Below are 22,208 nucleotides of genomic sequence, written 5' to 3'. Positions count from 1 at the left end.
TACACCCAAGCCTCACCTCAACCCCCCCCTGGGAGCGCGGTGACAGAACCCTAAGCCAAGTAATGTGACCATGCTTGGTCCTGGGTTTAAGCCCGCGTGCTACGCACACGGTTCTTAAACCGCAGGCGTTGTTTCGGCTTGCCGAGCGAGTTGGCGTTCACCCCCTCCTGACATTGTTGGTAGAAAAAAGACACAAATAGGCTACATACAAAACTTAAGTGACTCATCTTGTGGCACGATTCACTCTCAATGGATTATTGTCAAAGGTGAACCCGTTCTTGCGAGCAATCTGTACACAAACACTACTATTACGCGTTTGCAATGCTTACGTTGTTATTCATGTGGGCATCGAAAATTTCGACCATCGGCAAAGTTTTCTCTTTAGAGGTGCGTTGTGTCCAGACACAAGGAAGCCGATGATGTTTATCAAATACTTCAGCTGCTTGTGGTCTTGCTTCCTGTCTGATTCCTTAGGAATGTACGTTGCATCTCTTGTAGCTTGCTCACTGATCTATCCAACACTCCTGTAGCCTCCGCACGAATGAGTCGGATCGTTTGCATGCAAGCGTAGTGAGCTCATGGTCATCGTGTCCACCTCCTCGGTGTCTTCGTTTTCGCAAGGGTAGTAGTAGCCCGGTGTATTGCAAACACTTAGCAAGCATTGAAGATCCTGTGCCTTGCATTTAGTACACCTTGGGAGTGGGGATTCCCAACACTATAACTACCGAGGGGTTGTGTGTGTGGTACACCAATTCCAAGTTTGAGTACAGATCATCCTGTCCTAATTGGTCCCTCTCATCGCTGATATCCTGTTATAAATGATATGGTTTCAATCCACCGACTTCGTTCCCAGTCAGTAGTATACAGACAGCTGATATCCCTGTCAAATGTTAAACTTGATATCACATCGACCGAAAATTGATGAGCAATATTATGGTTAAGGCGCATCTAGAAGTCCCTTCTTGAGCCCTTTACTGGCTACTGGCCATGAAGAATCTGGTGATTGAAGTCTGTTTCATCGATTCCTCCTTCTCCAGTCTGAGCTGCTCCAGCATTCGGCTTTGAAGGGAGCGAAGATCTCTCATGAGTTTGTCTTCCAAGTCTGGATGATCAGCAAGCATGAAGATAACACTGCGCACTGCGCTCACTTTTTGCTCAGTGTTTTCTTCATACGAATCACCCTCGACATTCAGGTCGTCGTCGTGACTCTCATCTTCCTGCAGTGGCTCCCCAGATGACATTTCGATGAAGAATGCATCTGATGACTCGTCCAATAGCTCCATGTCGGTGACTGTTTCTATTTCAGTTTTGTCCTCAGCGGGGTTGCAGATAAATTCGTCAATCTGCATCGGGTCACGAATTCGCAAACGCTGCATGCACGACACAATTTCACCAGCAATCAGTTCGTCAGTCTCCCGGCAGGAACGACGCGAAGACGATCGTCCAAGTATCAACTTTGTGTGGCGAAAGTAGTTGAGGACAAGATCCCCCTTGATTTCTCTCCAGCATGACTTTACCCACTTCATTGCCAGCAATTGATCCACTGCGTAAATGTCCCTGTCGACGCCTTCCTCTTCTTTATCGAGGGCATGTTGTAGCTGGCGGTGACGGTAGCGTCTTTTTAGTGCAGCAATTATTCCTGCATCCAATGGTTGCAACTTGGAGGTAGTGTTGGGGGGTAAGAAATGAACGGAAACGCTGCGAAGCTCCAGTCCCGTAATGATATGCGACGACGCATTATCGAGCAGCAACAACACGTTGCGCATTTGGTTCTCCATGTCGTTATCAAAAGCTTGCAGCCACTCACGAAACAGCACGGCAGTCATCCACGCCTTTTTGTTGTTGCGGTACTGGAAGCCCAGTTGTTCATCAGTTTTTTTCTTGAAGCATCTTGGTTTATTGGCATGCCCGATGAAGAATGGTTCGCGCGTGTCGGAGCCATCAGCATTGCACGCAAGTGCCACAGTAATCCGAGTCTTGCTTTTTTTGGCACCTTCGATTTGACGGGCTGCGATGGTTTTGTCAGGACACAACTTGTAGAACAGTCCCGACTCATCAAAATTGTACACATCTGCCAGCGCGAAAGGCTTGATAACATCCCGGAGGCGCTTGATTTGATCAGGAATCGAGGAGGTGTCCACTGATCCACTCTCACCATGCACACGAAAGCTCTTAAAACCATGTCGGTTTTGAAATGATTGAAGCCACCCATTTGAGAATCCAATTCGCTGGTCCTCAGCGATTTCTAGCTTCTCCAGGAGACGCAATCCCTTTGATTTAACCATGTTGCCATCAAGCATGATGCGGCGAGCCTGGCAATGCAACACCCAGTTAGCAAGCGCCTCGTCCAGCTCTGGAAAGTTCAGCGGCCGAGCACGCCTGGTCTCGTGATCTTCATCCCGAACTTTCAGGAAGCGGTCACTTTGCTTGAGGATCGCTGATATGGTGCCTTGAACAGGCGGCTTCACAAGCGCGAACTCACGCTGCGCCTTTTCAGCTAGTTGCTCCTGCGTTAAGGACGGAGAATCGCGTTTCCACAGACAGATCTTCTTCTTGTGGTCAAACGTAAGGTTGCCGACGTGCTTTGTCTTCCTCCCCATGGTAAAATACCAAATGAGCATTTAACGGAGCTATTCGCGAGGTATAGAAGCCAAATAAAGAGGACACCATCCTCGCGTTCTTACCCGTCCTCCTCTATCTGATATTATTGCTATATCTGATAGTGGTCTGGTCCACGGCAACTATTAGTTAGGACAGGATGATCTGTACAATGGATACATTGATGGATTACACCAAGTTTCACATCGAAACTCAGGTCCACTGATAACCAAGTATGGGACGCCCGTCGGAATTGCTGCTCACTGCGACGCTGTTCATGCTGCCGTGCGCCATGATCCTGGAGCGCTGCATGGCCGACGCGTCTCTCTTCTCTCTTCATCCGGCACTCAACGCGTTGGCGATGCTTGTCTGCCTGCCCAGGTATTAATATCGAGCAGCTCTTCACCGTAGCAATCCTCTGTCGCTGACCCCTCGTCCCGGTGGTTTGCACCCCAATGCAATACAATGAAGCGCGTTACAAGCGATGCTGCAGCGAAAGGACGAGACGAGCCACGCTAAGCGGTGCGTGGACAGCGTTTTTGCATTGAAATCTGCCCCGTATTGACCGAACTGTGTGCAGCGTGTGGCTCACCAAGCTGCATCTGCTGCTGAACGTGTCGGCGGGCGCGCTGGTGGCTGCTGCAGGCGTCGCAGTTTACATTGCCAAGAAAAACGACGGGTCTCCGCACTTGACGACGCCGCACTCGTGGGCAGCGCTGGTCACGGGCATGTTCTTCGCGCTCAACGTGTTCCAGGGGCTGCTGCTGACGTTCGAGGGCGACAAGTCCAACTGGCAGTGGAAGGACGAGACGCACGTCCTCACGGGCGTGCTCATCTACATCGGCGGTGTGGCCACCATGCTCTACGGACTACACACGAGTTCGTGGGGTGCGCGCAACTTTGCTCCGGAGCGGCAGTTCCAGCTCACGGTGCTCATCATCGCTGCGCACGTGACGCTGCTGGGCAAGTCGCTCGTATTGCAACGTCGAGAGAGTCAAGTGCAGCTAAGGAAAGTGGCCAAGGTGGCGTGAAGCTGCTGATGACATCATGCTCTGATTACCATGCCGCTTTTTGTGTGTCCATACAAAAATACAGTCTAAATTGTGTACATCTCGTCCGGTGGTGCGGTCACTTCTCAATAGTGTCCGTCGAGCCCAGAACGGATCCGTATCATGGTCAAGAAGCTGGAGCTGCTGGTGCTGAGTGGATTGCTGGGTGCGCCCTGCGCCACGATCCTGTCCAAGTGCGCGGCGGCGCCGTCGCTGTTCGCCGTGCACCCGGCAGCCAACGCCGTGGCCTTCCTTCTCTGCTTCCCCCTGTAGGGAAATCTGCTATGACTGCTGAGTGGGCTACAACGTGCTAATAGATACTGTGTCTTTCGCCTGTAGGGGCCTGTACGTGATGCTGGAGCGCAAGAGCGCGACGGACTTCAAGACTCGGTACGGAAATGGAGGGACTTTGAGTCTTTTTGATGAGCTGGAGACTGACGCCGTCGTGGTGTTAAAAGAGTGTTTCTGTCCCAGCTGCACATGTTCTCCCAAGTGCTGGCCATGCTGCTGCTCAGTGCCGGGGGAGCGGCGGCGTACATGACCAAGAATGCCTTTGGCAAAGAGCATTTCACTTCCACGCACTCGTGGCTCGCGGGGACCACGGGGACGCTGGCGACGCTCAACATGCTTGGCGTGAGTATGCAGTGGGATGTTGTGTTATATTGCATAGATACTGATAATTATGGCTGAGGTTGATCAATGTGTAGGGCCTCGCCACCACCTTTGGAGGCAAAAAGACCAGCTGGCAATGGAAGAACCCGGGCCACCGCATCGGCGGCACCCTGGCGTTCCTGGGCGGTGGTGCGTAGCAACTTCTGTGGTATTAAATATTTGCTTTGAGCTTACCTATGTGTGTGACGATGTGAGCAGGCTGCAGCGTCATTCTCGGTGTGTACAGTGGCGGCTGGGGCATCTCGCAGCTGGGTGAGGACTTGCAGTTCAAGGTGGCGAGCTCCGTGGCCGCTGGGTACTCGCTGCTGTTCTTGAAGCTCGTAGTGAGCAGTGGTGCGTCGTCGGCAGTCAAGAAGAGCGACTAGGTGGAAAGACTTCCGAGTAAGGAGCGGCTAGACACCGACGATCAAACTATCAACAGGCTTCTTTACAGTGGGCTATCAGCTCGAAGCAGGCATTGCATTGATGTACGTCGGAGAGGAGTATCGCTGCAACGATTGTGAATGGCGGTAGATGGCGGCACGTTGGCCACACATGCCCAAGGAGAGCAAAACGATCAATGCATCCCCACGGGAGACACTCGGGTGGTTGCAGGGACTGCGTTGGCGTGGCCTTGGAGTGAGCGTGCTCTTCACCAAGCTTGCCACGAACCTTTTCCAAGAGTTGTTCCGACGTAGGCATAGCCACGAGACGCTCGTAGTCGGTGAAGAGCCGACTCCACCACCATCCAAGCGCTATTAGCGAGTGTTCGGCTGCGACAGAGGCTCAGAGGGCTGGGCTGGGCTGTACAAGCACTGCTGTGACCTGCAGAACAGCGATTGGCTGCGTTCGTCTGTAAGTCCAAGCACCAAAAGTGTAGATATAACGGCCGACCGTGATGGGCGTCCAGCACTGTTGAAATTGTGGCTGCCTCCCCCCCTCGGGTTTTGACAGGAGTTCGTGGCCCTGTCGTCCATCGAGGATAACAACGCTGGTCCGAGAAGTACTCTACAGCCCTGAAAGAACGCTGGCTACGAGTGGCAGCAGCAACGTCTCTCGCAGACTGCGAGTTGCAGGGCTGAGCACCGGCAACAAGCCGCAGCGGTTTGATCGCTATGAGCCGCGCCTCTTGTCCTTCTTCCCAGAGCAGCTCGAACTCGCGCTTGATCGGATCAAGGCGCGCCTGAGCCGTGCGCGTCTCAAATGAGTCTACGTGGCTGACTCCATCGAACGCGACCGTGCTGTAGTTGCCCGTGCCTTGTAAAACAAACTGCCAGGCCGGAGTACCCGCTGCGGCACTGCTTTCACCATCGCCTGACGCTACAGATGAACAGTACCGCGGGTATCTATATCACTCAACTTTCCAGTTGTTGTGTAAGGCAACAGACCACATGTGCTGGTCATGCTCAACGACGTGTGCTTCAACAATAGGACCACGCAATACAATAGTCTGCTCCCAATTCATCGCCATTCCCCCCACACTCCAATTGCAAAGCTTTCCATCGTCAATATGTCTCCGTCGATAATCGCTAGCTTCCAGCGCATGAAAGTTTGGGACCTTTACGTTGACCCCGTTTTCGATCATCATAGCTGAGCTTTTCTCGGAGACTTGTGCCCGATCAACGAGAACACGAACCGTGACACGCTGAGAGGCACGGATGGTAGCGTCGGTCAGTTCAGGATGCGTCAAGATGAACATAAGCGATATCCACTGAGGTCTCTGCGCCGTCGAGCAAATCGATGAGCTTCGGAGGTGCAGTTTCGTCGCGAGAAAACCAATAGTCTACAGCTTGTAGTTTGTAGTCTACTACACAGTATGTTTCCTGCCAAAATACTCGACGGTCGACCCCTATCATCTTTGCGATGTCCTTGAGCAGTTGGGTTTGTGTGTGTGATGCTTAAGACCTCGTTTCAGCATTTCCATCAACGAAACGCATGGGGGTCCACCGACAGGGTTTACCTGAACTTGGACTCGTACTTGTTTGGGCTGGGTTGGGCGTGGACGATTGGGAGTCGATCATGCTACGGGTGTGTCCCGTGCTTCGATGCAGTACTGGGTAATTATCTCCCCTTTCTGGTATCGCTTGCGAAGCTTTGGGTCTTCTCTGATGGGGTTGAGTCGCGGACGGTGTTTCTTGGGGGGACAGCGTACTTCCGAGTTGTGTAGGCATGCGTCGTACATATGCAGTGTACTCCCTCAACGGTGGTGGCGAGAGCGACGTTTTCCGCTGTTGGCGAACTTGCGAGCGCGGCAACGTACTGGGTGGGGACGAGCTGGCTGGTGGAGTGCAGGGGAGTCTGGGGTGGGTGGAGTACCGGGCAAGTGTATTGAATACGTAAGCGTAGATTTAATTTATAGTTTCGACACGTAATTTATAGTTTTTCGGCGGGATTACCTTCAAGGAGAACAATCGCCTCATTCGGACCTTTTTGTCACGTCTCGATGGAGCGCGCACCGGCCGACTCCGCGGCGGCCATGTCGTCGTCCGCGCCGCCTGACTCGCTCGCGTCCCCGTCGTCTCCCTACCAGTCCTCAGAACCCTCCGCCGACGCGCTGCACCTGCGGCTCAAGACGCTGGACGAGCGCGTGTTCGACGTGGAGGCGGCCTCGTCCATGTCGGTGGCCGACTTCCGGGCCAAGGTGGCGCTGGCCACGGCCGTGCCGGTCCCGAGACAGCGCCTTATCTACCGCGGCAAGTTGCTCAAGGACGGCGCGGCACTGGCCGCCTACGACCTGCAGGACGGCCACACTGTGCACCTGGTGGCCAAGCCGCCGACCCGCGCGGCCAATCCCGCGGCCAGCAGCAACGCAACGCAGACGAACGTGGCCGAACAGGAGGAAGATGCGCCCGGCGCTGTGAGACGGTGGACCGGCCGGGAAGGGGACGGCCCGGCCTGGAACCTGGCCAGTCTCCGCTCGGCCCTGAGACGCACGGCCACCGCCGCGCCCCAGCCGCTGCCCATGCTGCGCGAGATCCTGGACGAAATGGGCGAGTCCCCGCAAGAAGCGGCCGACGCCATGGGGCTCGGCGGGAACCGGAACGCGGCCCAGGCCACGCCCGACTTGGAGCCCATCACACAGGGCCTTCTCACTATGCGGACGGTGTTGTCCACAGCGGCACTGGAGCAGGAAACAGGACGGGTCAATGAACTGCAGGTACAGACGGGAGAAGAGGAGATGATGGTGCTGCGTGGCCCACGCCAGTTCTTTGTGGGCCAGTGGCTCGACGTGAAGGACACGGTAAACCAGTGGCTCGAGTCCACGGTGATGGCCATCGCCGACGGAAAAGTGCTGGTCCACTACCATGGCTGGCCCACGCGGTGGGACGAGTGGATCGACTTTGACTCGGAGCGCATCGCAGCCTTTCGCACTCGCACGCTTCATACACAAAACGCACAGCGCATGTCGCCCGTCCCCACGACGCGGGTGCCGAGTGCGCCTCGAGTAAGCGACAATGATGTACGACGAATGGTGGGCGATGTGCGGAACTTGATGCGGGAAATGATGCCTCATATTGACCGCTTGGCGGAGTTGTGTGAAGAGGATCTGAGACGAGAGGAGCGAAATCAACGCCCGCCAAGTGAGCCCGAACCTATTCACGGGTTGTTTGAGGAGTTTGCGGACTTATCGAGGCCGATTACGACGGAGGAGGGGGAAGAAACTCGAGGAAGTGAGGTGTCGGAGGTTGCCCACATGGTGGCGCCGCTCTTTGATCGATTTGGGCGGCTGCTGATGGATTCAGTGCGGTATCTTGATCCGTTGCTGCGTCCAGAGCTCAGAGACACCTCACAGCGACAGCAAGAGCGCCGCTCGGCCGTGTTGCGTCACGGACCTAGAGGTTCTACACGACAGCAAGCTTCAAGTGTGTCGGCATCCATGGAAGCTCAAGACAATTCGCTATCTATTCGTGATCTGATCACCACGTCTCCGAACACGCCAAGTGAGGCCAACCAGCCGAGACGCAGTATCGACGTGCATATCCACGCGATTGTTGCGCCGGCTTCGCTATCGTCCTTGGCTTCGTTGACTCGTGGCAATAATGACGCGGGTAACAATGGAGACACAGGTGTTACTGACCAAAGGGCTCGGATGCCCTCTACGCCTCCTACCCGACGCTCATTTGGCTTTGACGACAGTAGAAATTCCAACCCAGACGACGATGCCGATCACAGTCGTGTACCTCTGTTGGGCTCCTACCGCCACCGCAGTCACTCGCAGGCGAGCGAGCCAAACCCGCAGCAGCGCTCAGTGGCGCGGGATCTGGACGCGTTTCTGTCGGACGACTTTTTCGGGTCTTCGTTCAGTCATGATGGCGACAACGATGACAGTGATGAAGATTCAAGCATGCGCTATACACATTCCGATGCCATGCAGGGTGGTCGGTTGGCATATCGCCCTCCTTCACCGTCTACTCAAATATCGTCTCCGCGCACCCTTCAAAGCGGAGATAGCTCGCAGTACTCAAGTAGTACGATTGGTGTCATTCCAGAAGTAGCCGAGGCCGAGGAGCGCATACGAGCTCGCGCATCCGAACACACACCGAGTCAACTACATGGAGATGATCACAGCGGTGAGACCGCGCGAGCGTCGTCTGCATCGGCGGAGTCATCTTCCTCGGGTTCGTCGGGATTCCCAACGTTTCTGGAAGTGATGCGGCGCACTCTCAGTGGCGTGCGGAACCTTGTTCACAACGAAACAAACAACAGCCCTACAGAAGAAGCGAGCCAACCTGTGGAGCTGGTTTCCGATTTTTCGCTTCCGTCGTCCTCCTCATCGTCCCCATCTTCGCTAGCTTCGTCTTCATCGTCGACCGCAGCCCATTGGTCCCGTGATAATTCTAGTAGCCGTTCTCGCAGCCCAAGTGATTCCAGCAGTATCGAGGAGGACTTGGACTTGGACGAAGTGGACTAAGGCTATTTGCCGTTGCTGATTGTCGTAGTTCGTGATACGGCGCGAAATACTTCGTAGCGAAATGCTGCGAAGTTGTATATTGAATAACGGATTCTTTGGTGTGCAGTCTTGTGCTGTGTAGTGTTTATTTGACCTTCTTGCTTGCACAGGGGATTGCAATTCGGTTGTCAAGATGATCCACGCGATCAAGGCCCGGGTGTTTTTAGAGCTCTTGTTTTAGCGACTTGGCCAAAGAGCAACATCCTCTCTGGTTTCGTCCGCTGAGAAGCCAAAGCAGCATGACGCGAACGCAAGTCGAGATCCGTCTCATGACTCCGAAGCATGCTGCCAAGAAGGTTGGGCCCCCGCCTTCATACCAGCAGGCGCAGGGCATGCCTAATGCAAAACTCACTCCAGCGACGGTTGCTCCGTTTCCAGCGTTCATGAGGTCGCGACGCAGTGTTGATGGTTCCATGCGAGCGGGCGACGATGAGACCGAGTCGTACGCAGATTCCTTCGAAGCCGAAGACGCTGAAGAAGAAAATGACGATGGAGAACAAGAAAATGACGACGCCGAAGAAGAAACTGGAGGTGCGCCACCAGATAATGAGTCGGAGTTGGCACCGAGTGAAACATCAAATGCTGCAGAGAACGAAAGCGAAAACGAAAGCGAAGATGTTGCGGTAGACGCCAGCGACTATAGTAACACTGTGGACGAAGAAAACAGTGGGCAGGACACTTTGGTTGACGATTTGAGCTCGAGGCAGCCGACAGCACGAGTCAAGACGACAAACCGAGAGCGAGAGCGTCAAACTCTGATTTACTATGACCAGCATACGTACACGGTCATCTCTCATCTGCGAGCAGTGAACAAGCGCCTCAGTCATCAGCTCGAGCAGCAGAATAAGTTGGTGGCGCATCTGACCGAAGAGAAGAAACAGCACGTGCAGCTGATCGATAGTTTGCGCACTGAGGTGCAGATGCACAAGCAAACACTTCGAGCTCTCCACCCCACCACTCCAAGTGGAGGAAAGAATCTTAAAGCATCGTTACCCGCCGTGTCACGGTCACCACAGCAACCTAGTTCGAGAGATGAGAAAGATGAAGGATCCAGAACAGTAACGCCGCACTCTCCGTTTCGACGGCCACCACTGTCACCTTCGAACTGTGGACAGCGGAAAAGCCCACGAGCTAGAACTCCTGTGGTAATGGCAGAAGCTCAGGGGTGCACATGCGGAGGGAAATCTCAGTCTCAGGATACACAGTCACTGGAAGTGTACATGACTAAACTTGAGAAGGCAGAGGAAGAACGAAAGGAACTTCAGCAGCGCCACGCGCACCAATTGGCCAACTACTCGCACGAGCTGTCACGATTGGAGCGTCTTCTGGAGAAAGCTCATGTCGTGGTTCAAGAGAAAGACAACGAGCTGCGCTTGCAACGCACCCGGCAGCTCTACTGCAGTACTCTTACGACCCCGAGTGGATCCACAACCGCCCCACATCGCAAGAACAGCGTGACTTTAGCTGGCGGGGTATCGCCAAACAGCACTGCTGGCCGACGAGAGAGTTTACAAGTGAAGAATATTTTCTCGGATGACATTTGGAAGGGGTTGCTTCCGCTTCCTCCCGTTGCCACCAACAGCTCGGGCGATACCAACAAAGACCCACCGCGTGAAGCAAACACAGTGCTTACTTCATCACTGGCACCTTTGTCGTTTACTTCTCACGTGGGCCAAGCGTTTGAGCAACTGCTCAGTCACCAGCTCATGACCCTACACGATAACACACTGGATCGTAGCACTCGAGACTGGCTCCGGGAGGTGCGGCACTGTGGATCGCAGATGTTAACGCTACATCACTCATTCCAGGTGATGGCACGCTCGCTTCAACACGTCGCGGAAAGTACCCACATGTATCAGCTTGCTGAAGTCCTGACGGAAGAATGTCGTGAGCTGATGCAGGCTGAACAAGTTCTTGTGCTGGTCGTTGATAAATCGCAGCAAGAGTTTTGGTGCCGGATGCCGTCACGCCTTGCGCCAGAGAATATCGCCCAGGAGGCCAAGTCAACGAACTCAAGCAAGCCTCAAATGAGCACTGTGCGGTCTGCGTTGTCCCCTCTAAATTATTTGGCGGGCTCACCAAGCTCCATTTCGGCGGCGGTGCCGTGTGGGTTGGCGGCGCACGTTTACCATACTAAACGTGCACTGCTGTTGTCTGCTGGTCAAATAGCTCGACACCCAAGCAATTCCGTGGCAACTGACAACGCAGACCGCCTGGTCATGCATCCGTACGCCTCCACACTGCTGGTGCCGATTTTGCATGACAACCGCGTTCTTGCGGTGGTTCAGGTCTGTGGAAAACTGACGCAAGTGGAAGCGTTGGGCCTTTCCATTGCTTTGGAGAGATGCGACGCGTTCACTCCGGAAGACCAGGCGCTGCTGACACTGGTTTGCCATTTCTCAAGTGGATTGTTCCCCAAAGTCGCTTATTTTACGGACGTCGAGAGCAACAAGGTCAACGAGGAAACATTCATCCAGCTGGCACCCGAGATTTTTACCTGCCTCCACTTTGATGAGCTGGGCAAGGTTGTGATAGAGAACGCCAAGAACATTCTGGACGCGGACCGTTGCTCGCTGTTTGTCGCCGACAACGCAAGCCGAACACTCCACAACTGGCACAGTGATATCAGCGGCGCGGGTGTGGAAGTTTACCAGCGGTCTGAGCAAAAGGCGAACACAGGCATGACGATTCACTTCGGTCAAGGTATCGTTGGGCTGGTCGCTGAAACCCAGCAGTCGATTAACATTCCAGACGCCTACGACGACCCGCGGTTTAACTCTGCATGGGACCAAAAGACGCATTATCGCACTAAGAGCATGCTGACAGTCCCCATTATTTCAAATATGGGAACGCCAGAGAAGCCTGGAGCTGCAACTGCGTGCTCGGGCAAACGCGGTGAGGAAGACAAGGAGAAAAAATCCCCAGCATACCCTCCGAGAGAGCAAACGCTGCTTGGTGTCGTGCAGGTCATCAACAAATCAGGAGGCGCTCCATTCCGAGCAAAGGACGAGTTCTTGCTTCAAACGATTTCAAAGCTCATTGCCTTGGCCATCGAGAACTCGCAGCTTTTCCAGCGAAACCAGGAGCTATGCTGGAATGTGGGCAAACTCATCTCCGACGGAGACCTCGTGGAAGCCATCGTAAGTCTTGGAACTGCGGCTGAGCAGATTATTGGAGTGGAGGGCGCTGCGGTCTATGTCGTCGACCCGGATACCCACGAGCTGGTGACTTTCCACCACAAACGCCGTTATCGGATTGCTCTGTCTGAATCCACTTACGCCGGGTCTCTGATGGAAGACGCCGTGCGCTCACAACAGCTCACGATTGTCAACGACGTCGGGAAGGCTAGCTCGTTCAACCCATTTGTTGACAGCCTCAGTGGCATTCCTGCACGGAATGTGCTGTTTGCCCCGTTGCTTGTCGACGACTCGGAAGGTATACTCTCAGGGATGGACAGACTCTCCAAAAGCGGTGGCGAAGATATGTTCACAACGGCGAGTGGCTCAGGTCAGAAGCTTGTGGGCTTGCTTCAGCTTGTAAACAGCAAGGGACGCAAAACGCATTTCGACCAGCACGACTTGTTCCTGTCCATCGTCCAGAGTCAGAGCTGCAGTGTGCTGGCCGCCATTCTGGAGAAGCAGCGCATGTTGCGACAGAAGGAGCAAATCGCTCTGCTCCTTGATGCCTCCATGTCATTTTTCAAGGAAATGAGTGTCATCGGCGTCATTAACGCTGTCTACAACGCCTGCGTGAGCATTTTCGACGCCGAGACAACGGCCCACCTTTACTTGTGGGAGGAAAATGAAAACGGACATCCAGTTAAGGACCGCGAACGTCACATGTGGACGTCGAAGATATCTCCACAAGCTGCAGCTTCACTCGCAGCACACAGCTCGACCACAAATATGCATCTCGTAGCCACCGACGCCCGAGGAGCGACTGGAATGAGCTTTATCCCGTCGCTAGGTGCCCAATCACGAAAGTTGTCAGTGGTGACAGACCAAACACTCCGTGCACTAACAAGCGAGGGGCTCTTTCAACAAGTGCTGATGCGTAGCAGCGCCGTCATCGTCAAGCACTGGATTGTCGACGAAGAAGATGGAGGAACTACAGCAGAGGGCCAACGCCAAGATGGTGGCTCCGCTTCAAAGCCAACTTCAGCAGCAAGTCGACGCTCACGTCCTCGTATAGACAAGTACACGATGAAAGCCACGCGCTCCGATGTACGATTGGGGTTCACTCGACATGCAGTGGTGGCATGTCCTGTGTGGAGCAGTTACGGGCAGGAGATCGTAGGCGTACTGGTCCTGCTTTTTCCTCGTGATCATCCAGCTGTAGCGGCCGGTTCTCGTAGCGAGCAGCTAAGCACGCTACCGATTTTGACTCGGCAGATTTCGGGCGCGCTTGGCGTTTGCCACGACCTGACTACCGTGTCAACTCGAGCCCGAAAGATGCAGGGAATGCTGGAGCTTTCGCGGCAGTCACCAGTTGCTGCCGTCTCTCTTACGCTGACTTCCCGAGGCCACCTTGGGTCCTTTTCTCAGCCCGTGAACGTCTGCTCTCGAGGATTTAGCGTTCGTTCATTGATCGCTGAGCTGCATCCAATTGCTACGTCAAATCTGACGGTGCACTCACTCTACTTGGGGGAAGACGGCCATCGTTGGGGCTTCCAGCTTTCAGGGGCGACAGCACATGAAATGAGCTGCGAGCATTTCGTGCAATGGATTGGCAAGAACGTGGAGCTCCCTGCTGGTTGCACTGAAGCTGCAGTGTATGGGAAGCTCCGGATGGACTTGGAAAACGTCTACACGCGGAAGGAAGTGATCACGGGCGTGATCGACAGCCGCCAACCCCAGCTCGAAGCTGACGAAGATTCCGATTCGCCCGGTGACAATGAGGTGCGAGTGGAATCGACTCTATCTCGATCGATTCTCTTGAAACTGCGTCAATTGCTGTGGGAGTTCACCGACGCAGCGTGGCAGGTGGATGTGGCTCGCGCCAGTCACGCATTGTTCGGTGCCTTTGCCAACTATGGCTCTGAAGACGGAGTAAAAGCCAAGAAGATGCTATCTCGACGCGAGCTGGAGCAAGCGCTTAGCACGAAGTCTGGAGGTGCTGGTATCTCCTTGCCGCTTGTCGAATGGGATCAGCTGCACGCTTGCTTCGCGGATGAAGCCACCGGTTTTGTCGATGTGGAGGCGATGCTTACAGCGCTGCGACCACAACTCAAGAACTTCCCAGTGATAACCTACGAACTTGCTCCGGTACTGGACACCGTCACCCATGCTGTTGTCAGTGTACAAATGCTGCTGTTTGGCTGACAAAATGTAGTCCATCAACGATCTATGTATTTGAAATCGCAGCGCTAGCGAAAGCGCTGCATACTGGGAGGAATGACTTGTGCCTATTGCATACCTACAGCTCGTCCTTGGCCACCGGCTCGTCGGCGAACTCGTCCACGACCTCCTCCTCCGAAGGCGTCTCAGTGGATTCAGTCGGGATCGCTTCCAGGTCGTCGACCACCTCGGCGCGCGGCACTACGTTGGCGTTGTATACGCCCGTGTACGACGGGAGCGTAAGCTTAGTCGGGTAGTCTCCTCCGAAGTGAATAGTGAGCTCGGTCGCCTCTTTCTCGCCGGTCGAATCGAAGTCGGGTGGGCTAGCAACACCAACGGACACGCGGACCTGGTGGTCGCGCTTCACGACGTACGAGGTCGGCACGAAGCGGAAAACAGCCTCGTAGACCTGGCCGGGCACGATTTCACGGCCATTGGCACGCTTGAAAGAGTGTACGTGCGAGTCCGGACGCAGCGTCTGGTGCACCGGATTCAACAATGCCTCCGTGATGTACGTGACGCCGGGGCGCTTGTTCTCGTTCGGGAACGGGGCTGTGTAGTCGACGTCTTCCAGGTACGCCACAAGGTTGACATCCGGCTGGTCCACAGAGAAGAAGAGACGCAGCTCCGCCTCGCCAGTGATCTCCGTCAGCGACAGCTCGGGGGTCAGGAACGTCTTGTACTGGTCAGCCAACGGCGCGCGGTCGTGGTAGTACATCGGACGCAGACCAAACAGGTGATCCAGCATATCCCATCGCGAAACTGCGTCCAACGTAGGCTTGGTGCTCACGTTCAGAGCTACCTCACTCGTCTCGGTCTCCGGTTCGGCCTGGAACTCCTGGTTAGCACCAAGGTAGAACACCTCGTCGCTCACATAAGCCGGCGGCCACGTGCTCGACTCCTTCCAACGATTGTGCGCCATGGTGAAGTAGTGCACAGGCAGCTCGTCCTCGATCTTGGTGATCTTGCGGCGGTTAGCGTACATGTGGTGGTCGAAGAAGCGGCTCACTTCGTCGAGGTGGTAGAAGCACTTCTGCTTCGACTGGGCAAACGGATCCGCGTTGTCGACACCGGCGTGGCTCCACGGTCCAAGCGTGAGACGGTGGTGCGTCGCATCCTTCTCCACCGCCTCGAGAGCTTCCTTGGGAAGAGGGGGCAGCAACGAGGCCGTGTCAGCGTCCAGCGTGTTGGTCAGGTACTTAAACAACAAGATGCTGGAGCGCGCGATGCCCATGTCGAAGAACCCGGCCGAGGTCTGCAGCGCAACACCTGAAGAAGCAATGGCACTGAGATGACGAATCGCATCCAGCTGCTCGGGGGTCACGCCAATCGAAGCCAGCTTGTCATCGCGGAAGTGCACGTCCTTGAGCTCCTTGGCCAGGTCCGGGTTCTTCATGTGCTGGTGGATGTAGTTGTCGAACTTAGCGTCGTTGTCGTCCACGCGGTAGACGTTGCCACCGAAGTGCTTGAGCATAAGCCGCGGCTTGAACGTCGGGATGCTGTCCCAGCGGATCTGGCGGTCCGTTGCGCTCGTGAACGACGCCCAGTCGTTCAGCGCCTTGTCGTTCTTCACGCCACCGGGGAACAGCGCGTCCTGGAACACGTCCACAGGTGCACTGCTGACAGACACCGCCTTGAGTGCAGGGTGTCCGCTCGCCGCGACCAGCAGCGCGCCGACGCCGTCAAGTCCCTGGCCGAACGTGGCCACCTCTCCGTTGCTCCACGGCTGCTGCGTGATCCACTCGATGACGTCGTAGGCGTCCTGCACCTCTGCATCGGCGAAGTCGTGCGCCTTGGTGCCGGCCGACGCGCCCGTGCCGCGCACGTCTACCGAGACCCAAGCGTATCCGTTCGTGACGAAGCGCTGCACGTAGGCGTTGACGCGCGGGTTGGTGAATTTGCGCTCGTAGCGCGTAAAGATGTTAAAGGGGAAGTCGAGCGTGTAGCCGCGGCCGTGGCGCGTGGGGAAGAGCACCGTGGGCACCTGCTGCTGCTTGTCCCAGAGGTAGTCGGCCAGGTACGAGTCCACGGCCAGGTCGACACCGTCGCGCATGGCCACGTACTGCGTCTCGTGGTGCGTCTTCTTGGGGTCGAAGAAGCGCAGCGATTCGTAGCGCTTCTCGCCGAACCACGAGTGGTCGTTCACGTGCAGCTCGCACGCGATGGGGTCCTCGCGGTTCGAGATGTAGCCGGCGAACTGGTGCGCCAGGTACAGCGACACCATGGAGAACACGGCGTTCTTCATGTAGTACTTCGTGTTGGCCGCGGCCTGGGGCTGCGCGCCGGTCGCGGGGGCCGCCTCCGTCATGCTAGTCGAGCGGCGAAGATCGGGACTTGAGCGCTACGGCGAGACTTGGCGAATGACGTATGTGAGACCGTTACGGGGGGCTGTGATGGGCGGGTGGTCGACCAATCAAAAGCGGATACCTTTGGGGATGTAATATTACAGGTGGTGATGATAGTGGAGAGAAGAAGAAAGATAAGTGATACATATTGAGTTGACGTGTGCACAGAATCATAGAGGTTTGTGGACGAAAACAGGGGATGCGCTACAAAGCTAATTGACAGCTCATGCCGTCTTCAGCACGGGGAATTGGGCAATGGAGTTGGTGGTGGCAGGGTCTGCTTGAATGGAGACGTCGAGACACAATTGCACGGCGGAAGGAGAGCGCGTGACGTACGGTACTCATTGGGCTGCACGTCATGACGATGCGAGAGCGAGCAGCAGGACTGGAGTGCAGCTCCCAGAGGCACGCGCTCTGCACTTCGCCGCACTCTCTCTGTGCGGTACAACAGCTTGCTTGGCAAGCACAGCCCGTCGCCGCCGACCGTGAATGCCCGCCAGACCAAAACACTTCGGAGTCCTGACATGGTCACCTCTTTTGTTCATTCATTGTGCTTCCTTTCGCTACAGGACGCTGATCTACGCGGAAAATTCGGCGGACGTCGTGAGCGTGAGGCCGAGCGCTGCCATGTCGCTCAGGAATTGCTGCGTCAACCACCAACGGCAACAATAGGTTATTAGTCTCCGCTCTGACATGTACCACACGAATTGCAATCCGTACCTCCGCCTCCGCTTCGTAGCCAGCAACAGGCGACGAGCAGTCCGTCAGGATGATCAGGTCGCTCAGCCGATCGGCCGGCCACGACTCCACCAGGTCGCGCACGGTGAAATTGACGCAGTGGGAGAGCGCCTCGCCCACGATCACGAGCTTACTCGAGCGCTGCAATGTCTTGATCAACTCTGTGTTGAGGCTGCAAAGGAAGACATTTCGGTTAGTAAGCAGCACACGATTCCAACCTCCTGCGGTGCTCTCTCTTACCTTGTTGATGGGTCATACGGCAGCTCGTACTCCGCCCTGAGTGCTGAGTAGTGCTCCGTGAACGGGTTGCTGCCCTTCATCACGTACTGGATCGGCTTCAGCGACTCCTTCGTCCACTCCAGAGCCGCGTCCAACACGTTGGTCACGATGTTGTGTCCGCTCGAACCGATGAGGCAGTGCTCCGGCCAGACCGTGAGCGAGAACTTGCCGCTCGCTTCGAGCGACTCCGTGTATGCCAGCACGTAGTCGTGCAAACTTGCGTCGCGGGGCCTCCACACACCGTCCGAAATGTTCTGCGCGTAGATCGTCGTGTACGGCTCGGGTGAGCTCCCCGTGGCGTTCTCCCAGAAGATGCCGTGCGCGATGTGGTACCGCTGGTGCGAGTCCATGGTCAGCACGACTTGATCCAGAGCGGACGTGTGGTTCGAGATGAAGGCAGCGATGCGAGCGGCGTCTTCGTTGGCGGTGGCAATAGCCAGGGAACCTCCGGGGTGGAAGCTCACTTGCTGGTCGATGACCAGGATGCCGAGGCCGCCTTCATTGATCTTGTTCGCCAAGCAGGCAGAAGTGTCCACGTCGTTCTCGTCGTAGGCACTGCAGTTGTTGGGCGGCGTGCTGATGAACACGGTGCTCGCAGCGGGAACCACCAGCACGGCCATGCATGAAACCACGTAGGCGAGCTTGGTGCTGAACATCGCTGAAAGTGTGGTGCACGCGGAGCTGGGAAGTTTGGAAATGATACATGTACTTTGCGCATGCGCAACTAGCAACACCCGTGCTAGACGCCACGCTTGACGTGCGTTATGCGGACGACGATGATGCGAATCGCACTGACAAGGCCGACGTGGCGGTGACAGTGTGTGCGTGGCGAAAAGTGTCTTCTTTGCGCGGACACCTGCCCATTATCGATGACGTATAACTCCCTGGTGTAGTACTGTAGACCCCCCCCCCCCAAATTAAAGAGACGACTGTCTACATCCGCATGCACTCGTGGGTCTCTGCGTGAAGCACATATTATCAAGCAAGACCTACGACGACGACGACTGCACCAACATTTGGTGCTCTATCTGGGCAACGAGATAACGAGTCAAGTGCAGTTTGCGGACCGTGCTTTGTATTCGTCCTTTAACGTGTCTAGACTCACCAAGAAACAACGCGAACGGCTAATGGGCAGGCGCACGCTCGATCAATAAAGCGCAAGCTACTGTATCGTAGAACGTTCAGTGACCCAGGGCTCATACCTCACCGGCATGGAGTGCACGCTGCTCACTCACTCGGAGCGCAGGTTGCGGTAGGTCTTCTGAGAAGCAGTGTTGATGCCAGTAGCGCCGGTCTTCGCTCCGCCACTCGTGTTCGGGCTCGTATCCGCGTTCGCATTCGCAGAGGCGCTCGTCGACGCACCACCTATCTTCGCGGTGGCGGCGATGTCTCCATCGGTCACCGACACAGTATTATCACCGTCCGTCGTAGTGGCCGTCTTGACGGTTCCGTCACCACTTCTCACGGTCCCTGTCTTCGTGGCCCCGGCACCATTCGTCATATCGGCATTGGCAGAGGCGGTGGTGGTCTTGCTCGCGTGCGAGTATCTGCCAGCGCCCGTATCGACACCGATGTCGTGGACACCGACGGCAGGAGCGGCATTCACGCCAACGCTGGCAACACCAGGGACTCCGACACTGACACTGGGGACTCCGACACCCAGTGCGTTGGCTCCCACACTGACATCCGTTCCGTACGGTAGACCACCCACGCCCACAACACCAGGTACACCGACGCTCACACCCGGGGCGACGACACCAGGCCCACCGACACCGACGCTAGCGACGCCTGGGATGCCGACTCCGATGCCGGGGAGACCAGCACCGAGCAGTCCAAAGGTCTGTGCGGCCTCTTGCTCGGCGTGGGTGGTGCCCGAGAGGGCCACGACGGCGAGGCACAGGGCGGAAATCTTTCTGCTGGTGAACATTGTTGAAGTGGAGTGAAGCAAAAATAAGGGAAATGATGCTTCGGTGGGTTGGGCTGTGCTCGAGAGAGTGAATTTGAAAGTGACAGACGAAGGGCTCTACGCAGATCTCGAGACAAATGCAGCTCGTGAGAGTGAGGCGGTGTTTGTTCACGGCAGTCAACTGGTGATGGGGTAGTTGCCGGCAGTGACCATCATAGCCGTAGCCGCACATGGTGCATCTTGTCTAGATGAGGAGATCCATATGTATGGCGATTGATTGGCGGTGTCACGAGCTGTGAGTCAGCTGGGTTACAACAAGTACCATTTCGACACGGTGGTCTATGAGTCACAGTTAATCAAGGGGGTTGTTTGCCACCCCGAGCAGCTGTCCGTGCACCAGTCCCTACGTCTTCTTATCCTCGCCAACGAGGATATTGCTGGTGAGATGATGGCCACCGCTTGGGCGGCAGTGCTTGAAACACGTTGCTCATTCCCAGTCTCAATGTATCGGACGCCTCTGTCTGGAGGCAGCAAAGGCAGGGCATTATAAGGTACTGCGTGGTTTGTCGCCACGCTCGAGCTCTCGAGGATGCGCAGGTGCTGGCAAACACGTCCCGAGTGCACCGCAATCTTGCAGTGGAAACTTTACAACGGCTGCTGGTCTCGAGAAGGAGTTCACATTTGTACTGATGTTTGTATGCTCTTTGTTGAAGTTGGTTGACCTAGTACGAGTGTTGTTTGTTGGAGCACCACCCATAGAACCAAGTTGTACCTTTGAACTACCCCTAAAAGGCTAATGTATTTGTTGATCTGTGTTTGGCTATTACGAAAGCATCGAGATGCACAAGGACGTAGTGGCAGAATTTCTCCTGTTTTTGGAATTGCTGGGACTGGTAACCCATGGCTGTAGAACTATTGAGTGTGCAAAGACAACCACTCAGTGTCGTACGGGAGGCAACTCTCAGAGTAGCCGAGTTTCCCTAAAGGCCTGATATCAAGTCGGTATTTTACTGTATAAGATGTGCTTTCAAGAGAAGAAACGAGATGCTTATATATTCACACATGCATGACAGTCCGAAATCTATCAAGCCTTCTAGGAGTTTGTTTCTTGGCTACTTGACCCGACCTGGCAACCCATTACGCGTGGAACTCAGAGGAAGTCGTCAATGTCAAGCCCTTCGCAGCCATGTCGCTCAGGAATTGCTGCATCAACCATGAAAACAAAGTTTAGCTGTCGATTACAGGCAACATACTCAACACCGCAACCGCCTCGTACCTGTGCCTCGGCCTCAAATCCGGCTACTGGCGACGAGCAATCCGTCAAGATTACCAGATCACCGAGTCTTTCCGCTGGCCACGAAGCCACAAGATCACGCACGGTGAAGTTAACGCAGTGCGAGAGTGCTTCGCCTACGATGACGAGCTTGCCGGCGCGCTGAAGAGACTTGATCAAAGCTGTGTTCAGACTGCAACATAGACATTAGAAAATGGTAAGCCCGTACCGCTCATAGTCTTTGTCCTACCTCGTCGATGGGTCGTACGGCAGCTCGTACTCCGCCTTCAATGCAGAATAGTGTTCCGTGAACGGGTTGCTACCCTTCATCACGTATTGGATCGGCTTCAGCGAGTGTTTCGTCCATTCGAGCGCGGATGCAAGCACATCCGGGACGATGTTGTGACCTGGCGAACCGATAACGCAGTGTTCCGGCCAAATAGTGAGCGAGAACTTGCCGCTAGCCTCTAGGGACTGGGTGTACGCCAGAACGTACTCGTTCAAAGTCGAGTCACGCGGCTTCCAAATGCCATCCGTGATGTTTTGCGAGTAAATTGTTGTGAAGGGGTCCGGCGACTCGCCTGCGTCGTTCTCCCAGAAGATGCCATGAGCAATGTGGTACCGCTGGTGTGAGTCCATGGTCAACACCACCTGCGATAGGTCAGACGTGTGGTTGGATATGAAGGCGGCAATACGAGCGGCGTCTTCGTTAGCACTGCCGATGGCCAGCGAACCGCCCGGGTGGAAGCTCACTTGCTGGTCGATGACCAGGATACCCAGTCCGCCTTCAGGGATCTCGTTTGCTCGGCGGGCGGCTCTCTCGACGTCGCTTTCGAATCCGGTAGCGCAATCCTTGGGATCAGCATTGACATTTGTCGCTGTCGAAGCCAGAAGCAGTGCAGCCCATGACGCGACTAAGGCAAGTTTGGAGCAGAGCATGGTTTGAGTGCGACGTCGGTGGAGGTTGGAGTTGTTGTGGAACCGGAAAATCGGAAATGATCTCCGAACAGCAAGACGAGAAGATCGGCACATACACAAGCGCGTTGGCGTTTGTTGATCTGAACTGCGGACCCACCGACACT

General features: G+C 55.4%; 8 protein-coding genes across 8 annotated transcripts; 4 read left to right on the top strand and 4 right to left on the bottom strand.

Moving 5' to 3' along the window:
- Positions 1-2,833: 2,833 nt before the first annotated feature.
- Positions 2,834-3,629, top strand: KRP23_14083 (uncharacterized protein; the record flags this gene model as incomplete). Its single annotated transcript, XM_067884872.1, has 3 exons — positions 2,834-2,979; positions 3,070-3,120; positions 3,179-3,629. The coding sequence occupies 3 exons, from the start codon at positions 2,834-2,836 to the stop codon at positions 3,627-3,629; spliced, it is 648 nt and encodes a 215-aa protein (XP_067737637.1).
- Positions 3,630-3,770: 141 nt separating this feature from the next.
- Positions 3,771-4,684, top strand: KRP23_14082 (uncharacterized protein; the record flags this gene model as incomplete). Its single annotated transcript, XM_067884871.1, has 5 exons — positions 3,771-3,916; positions 3,987-4,037; positions 4,106-4,280; positions 4,355-4,448; positions 4,518-4,684. The coding sequence occupies 5 exons, from the start codon at positions 3,771-3,773 to the stop codon at positions 4,682-4,684; spliced, it is 633 nt and encodes a 210-aa protein (XP_067737636.1).
- Positions 4,685-6,741: 2,057 nt separating this feature from the next.
- Positions 6,742-9,210, top strand: KRP23_14081 (Ubiquitin-like domain-containing protein CIP73; the record flags this gene model as incomplete). The annotated part of the gene is made up of 1 exon (XM_067884870.1): positions 6,742-9,210. One exon carries the CDS (start codon positions 6,742-6,744, stop codon positions 9,208-9,210), a length of 2,469 nt encoding a protein of 822 aa, XP_067737635.1.
- Positions 9,211-9,488: 278 nt separating this feature from the next.
- Positions 9,489-14,570, top strand: KRP23_14080 (Dual 3',5'-cyclic-AMP and -GMP phosphodiesterase 11A; the record flags this gene model as incomplete). Its single annotated transcript, XM_067884868.1, has 1 exon — positions 9,489-14,570. The coding sequence occupies one exon, from the start codon at positions 9,489-9,491 to the stop codon at positions 14,568-14,570; it is 5,082 nt and encodes a 1,693-aa protein (XP_067737634.1).
- Positions 14,571-14,664: 94 nt separating this feature from the next.
- KRP23_14079 (putative serine esterase) lies at positions 14,665-16,893 on the bottom strand (the record flags this gene model as incomplete). The annotated part of the gene is made up of 1 exon (XM_067884867.1): positions 14,665-16,893. The coding sequence occupies one exon, from the start codon at positions 16,891-16,893 to the stop codon at positions 14,665-14,667; it is 2,229 nt and encodes a 742-aa protein (XP_067737633.1).
- Positions 16,894-17,508: 615 nt separating this feature from the next.
- On the bottom strand, positions 17,509-18,603 carry KRP23_14078 (Nicotinamidase; the record flags this gene model as incomplete). Its single annotated transcript, XM_067884866.1, has 3 exons — positions 17,509-17,574; positions 17,651-17,840; positions 17,909-18,603. 3 exons carry the CDS (start codon positions 18,601-18,603, stop codon positions 17,509-17,511), a joined length of 951 nt encoding a protein of 316 aa, XP_067737632.1.
- A 575-nt stretch (positions 18,604-19,178) lies between these two features.
- KRP23_14077 (uncharacterized protein) lies at positions 19,179-19,874 on the bottom strand (the record flags this gene model as incomplete). Its single annotated transcript, XM_067884865.1, has 1 exon — positions 19,179-19,874. The coding sequence occupies one exon, from the start codon at positions 19,872-19,874 to the stop codon at positions 19,179-19,181; it is 696 nt and encodes a 231-aa protein (XP_067737631.1).
- Positions 19,875-20,990: 1,116 nt separating this feature from the next.
- KRP23_14076 (Nicotinamidase) lies at positions 20,991-22,065 on the bottom strand (the record flags this gene model as incomplete). The annotated part of the gene is made up of 3 exons (XM_067884864.1): positions 20,991-21,056; positions 21,130-21,319; positions 21,377-22,065. The coding sequence occupies 3 exons, from the start codon at positions 22,063-22,065 to the stop codon at positions 20,991-20,993; spliced, it is 945 nt and encodes a 314-aa protein (XP_067737630.1).
- Positions 22,066-22,208: the final 143 nt, after the last annotated feature.

Source organism: Phytophthora ramorum (genome assembly GCF_020800215.1).
Source record: "Phytophthora ramorum isolate Pr-102 chromosome Unknown Phyram_PR-102_s0020, whole genome shotgun sequence".
NCBI classification, from domain to species: Eukaryota; Oomycota; class Peronosporomycetes; order Peronosporales; family Peronosporaceae; genus Phytophthora; species Phytophthora ramorum.
This window is presented reverse-complemented; position numbering and strand designations above follow the sequence as displayed.